We start from the raw sequence: 2,129 nt of genomic DNA, 5'->3' as shown, positions 1-2,129 counted from the left end.
GGTTTGGTTCCCCGACCCAAGCTTTGGGCGAGCAGCACGTGGCTGCCCCCAGGGGATGTGAGACCAGCGGTTACCCCGGGATGCCATTGGAGGAAGGTCTAGTCGAGCCACTGACGCCACGAGAGGATGCGACAGGGGTGCCTCTCGGAGGGGCGCCACATGAGGGACTCCCGGATGCGGGTGCCAGTGGTGACTGCTCCATGGGCTTAGCTACGGCAGAGGGGGACCACCCAGCTGTCGTGCGACTCATCAGGGCGGCAGTCATGTGCGATGCATCTGGTGAGGTTGAGCAGCTGGGGGATTTAGGTCGCCAGCCTGAGCTAGCTCCCGAGGCCCAGGGGGAGGATGTACCCGAGGCTGACCGAGCAGTTGTTGATCCATGAGGATTCTAGCCTGGAATTGTAGGGGGGCGGCCAAGCCGGCCTTTATGCCCTCATTTAAACGGCTAGTGCAGCTCCACTGTCCAGAGATCTGTTTTCTTTGCGAGACACGATTGTCTGGTGATGGGCTTGGTCGACTGAGGCGACGCCTGGGGAGGGACTGGGAGACCTATGCAGTCGAGTCCCAGGGGCTGTCTGGTGGCCTTTTGGTCCTGTGGAGGCGAGGGGTGGCGAGGATTGATGTCTTCCACAACTGTTCTCAACAGGTAGTGATGGTTGTATCGGAACCTGAGGCGGACCCTTGGGTGTTGTGTGGTGTGTATGCGAGCACGGATTACAGGGTCAGGAGAACCCTCTGGCGAGAGGTCACCAACTTGGTTGCCCAGGGCATCCCGACGGTGGCGGTCGGTGATTTTAATTGTATCAGAAGTGCGGATGAGAAGAGGGGAGGTGCGTTATTCACTGATAGGATTGATAGGAGGGAGTTTCGCGACTTTGTGCAGCTAAATGGCTTGGTGGACTTAGGCTTTTCGGGACCACGGTTCACCTGGTGCAACAATCAACCCGGCGGTGCTAGGGTTTGGGAGCGACTAGATAGGGCCTTTGCATCCCCAGACTGGATCCTTCGCTTTCCTACCTGCCGTTTATCCCGGATTGCATCAGATCATTGCCCCTTGTTGATTTCGACCTCATCGGAACCGGATCATCATAGCCCCTTTCGCTTCGAGAAGGTTTGGCTATCGTACCCTCAGTCTTGGGACATTGTTCGCGATGCGTGGCGTGTTCCGGTGCGGGGGGATGCGATGCGACGGGTCTCACGCAAACTCGAGTTGACCAAACGGCGGCTTCGCCGTTGGAACCGCGAGGTAGTGGGCGATATTTTCCGGAGATTGGAGGGGGTTGAGGAAGCGATTACTGAACTACAGAGGAGAGAAGACCTACGAGGTGAACTTCCGGAGAATGACATGACTGATCTTCGGGGGCTTCTAGCGACTCACCACTCACTGCTACGGAAGCATGAGATTTTCTGGCGATAGAAATCTCGGGTCCAGTGGGTAAACGAGGGTGATCGCAACACTAGGTTCTTTCATCGGACGACGGTTATTCGGCGACAGCGAAGTATGATCCACTCACTGCGTGATGGGTCCGGCCACCGAGTGGAGGGTGAGCCTGCCGTTGGACAGGTCCTACTTGACTTTTTCCGCGCCAGATGGACTGAGGATGGAGGCCCTGGTGATAATGACCACTTTCCGAGGGTTGATGTAGGTATTGCAGATGATGAGAATACGACCCTGGTTCGGCCGGTGTCGGCGGAGGAGGTGCAGGAGGCAGTCTGGGCTCTGGCAGCGGACAAGGCTCCAGGACCAGATGGGTTCCCCCCTTTCTTCTTTCGTAGATATTGGGGTATCATTCGGGGAGCTGTGATTGAGGTTGTTCAGTGTTTCTTCACTCAGGCAGCCATGCCTGAGGATTGGAAGGCCACCTTCATTACGCTCATTCCGAAGCGCCAAGAGGCGGTAGAGCCGGGTCACTTTAGGCCCATCAGTTTGTGCACAACCTTGTATAAGGTTGTGGCGAGGATTATGGTGGGCAGGATAAAGCCCCTACTGCCGGACATTATTAGCCAAGAGCAGGGGGCTTTCGTTGCGGGGAGGAACATTTCCCACAACGTTATGTTGGCTCAGGAGATGATGTGGGATCTCCAGCGAGCATCAAAGCGGGGCAGCTTGATGGCAGTCAAGCTGGATA

General features: G+C 56.7%; 1 protein-coding gene across 1 annotated transcript; it reads left to right on the top strand.

Annotated features, from left to right (window-relative positions):
• Positions 1–379: 379 nt before the first annotated feature.
• Positions 380–1,417, top strand: LOC103696163. Its single transcript, XM_008777703.2, has one exon. It carries the CDS (start codon positions 380–382, stop codon positions 1,415–1,417), a length of 1,038 nt encoding a protein of 345 aa, XP_008775925.1.
• Positions 1,418–2,129: the final 712 nt, after the last annotated feature.

Source organism: Phoenix dactylifera, chromosome 11 (assembly GCF_009389715.1).
Source record: "Phoenix dactylifera cultivar Barhee BC4 chromosome 11, palm_55x_up_171113_PBpolish2nd_filt_p, whole genome shotgun sequence".
Taxonomy (NCBI): Eukaryota; Viridiplantae; Streptophyta; class Magnoliopsida; order Arecales; family Arecaceae; genus Phoenix; species Phoenix dactylifera.
The sequence above is the reverse complement of the archived record's forward strand: the minus strand, read 5'-3'. Positions and strand labels throughout refer to the sequence as shown.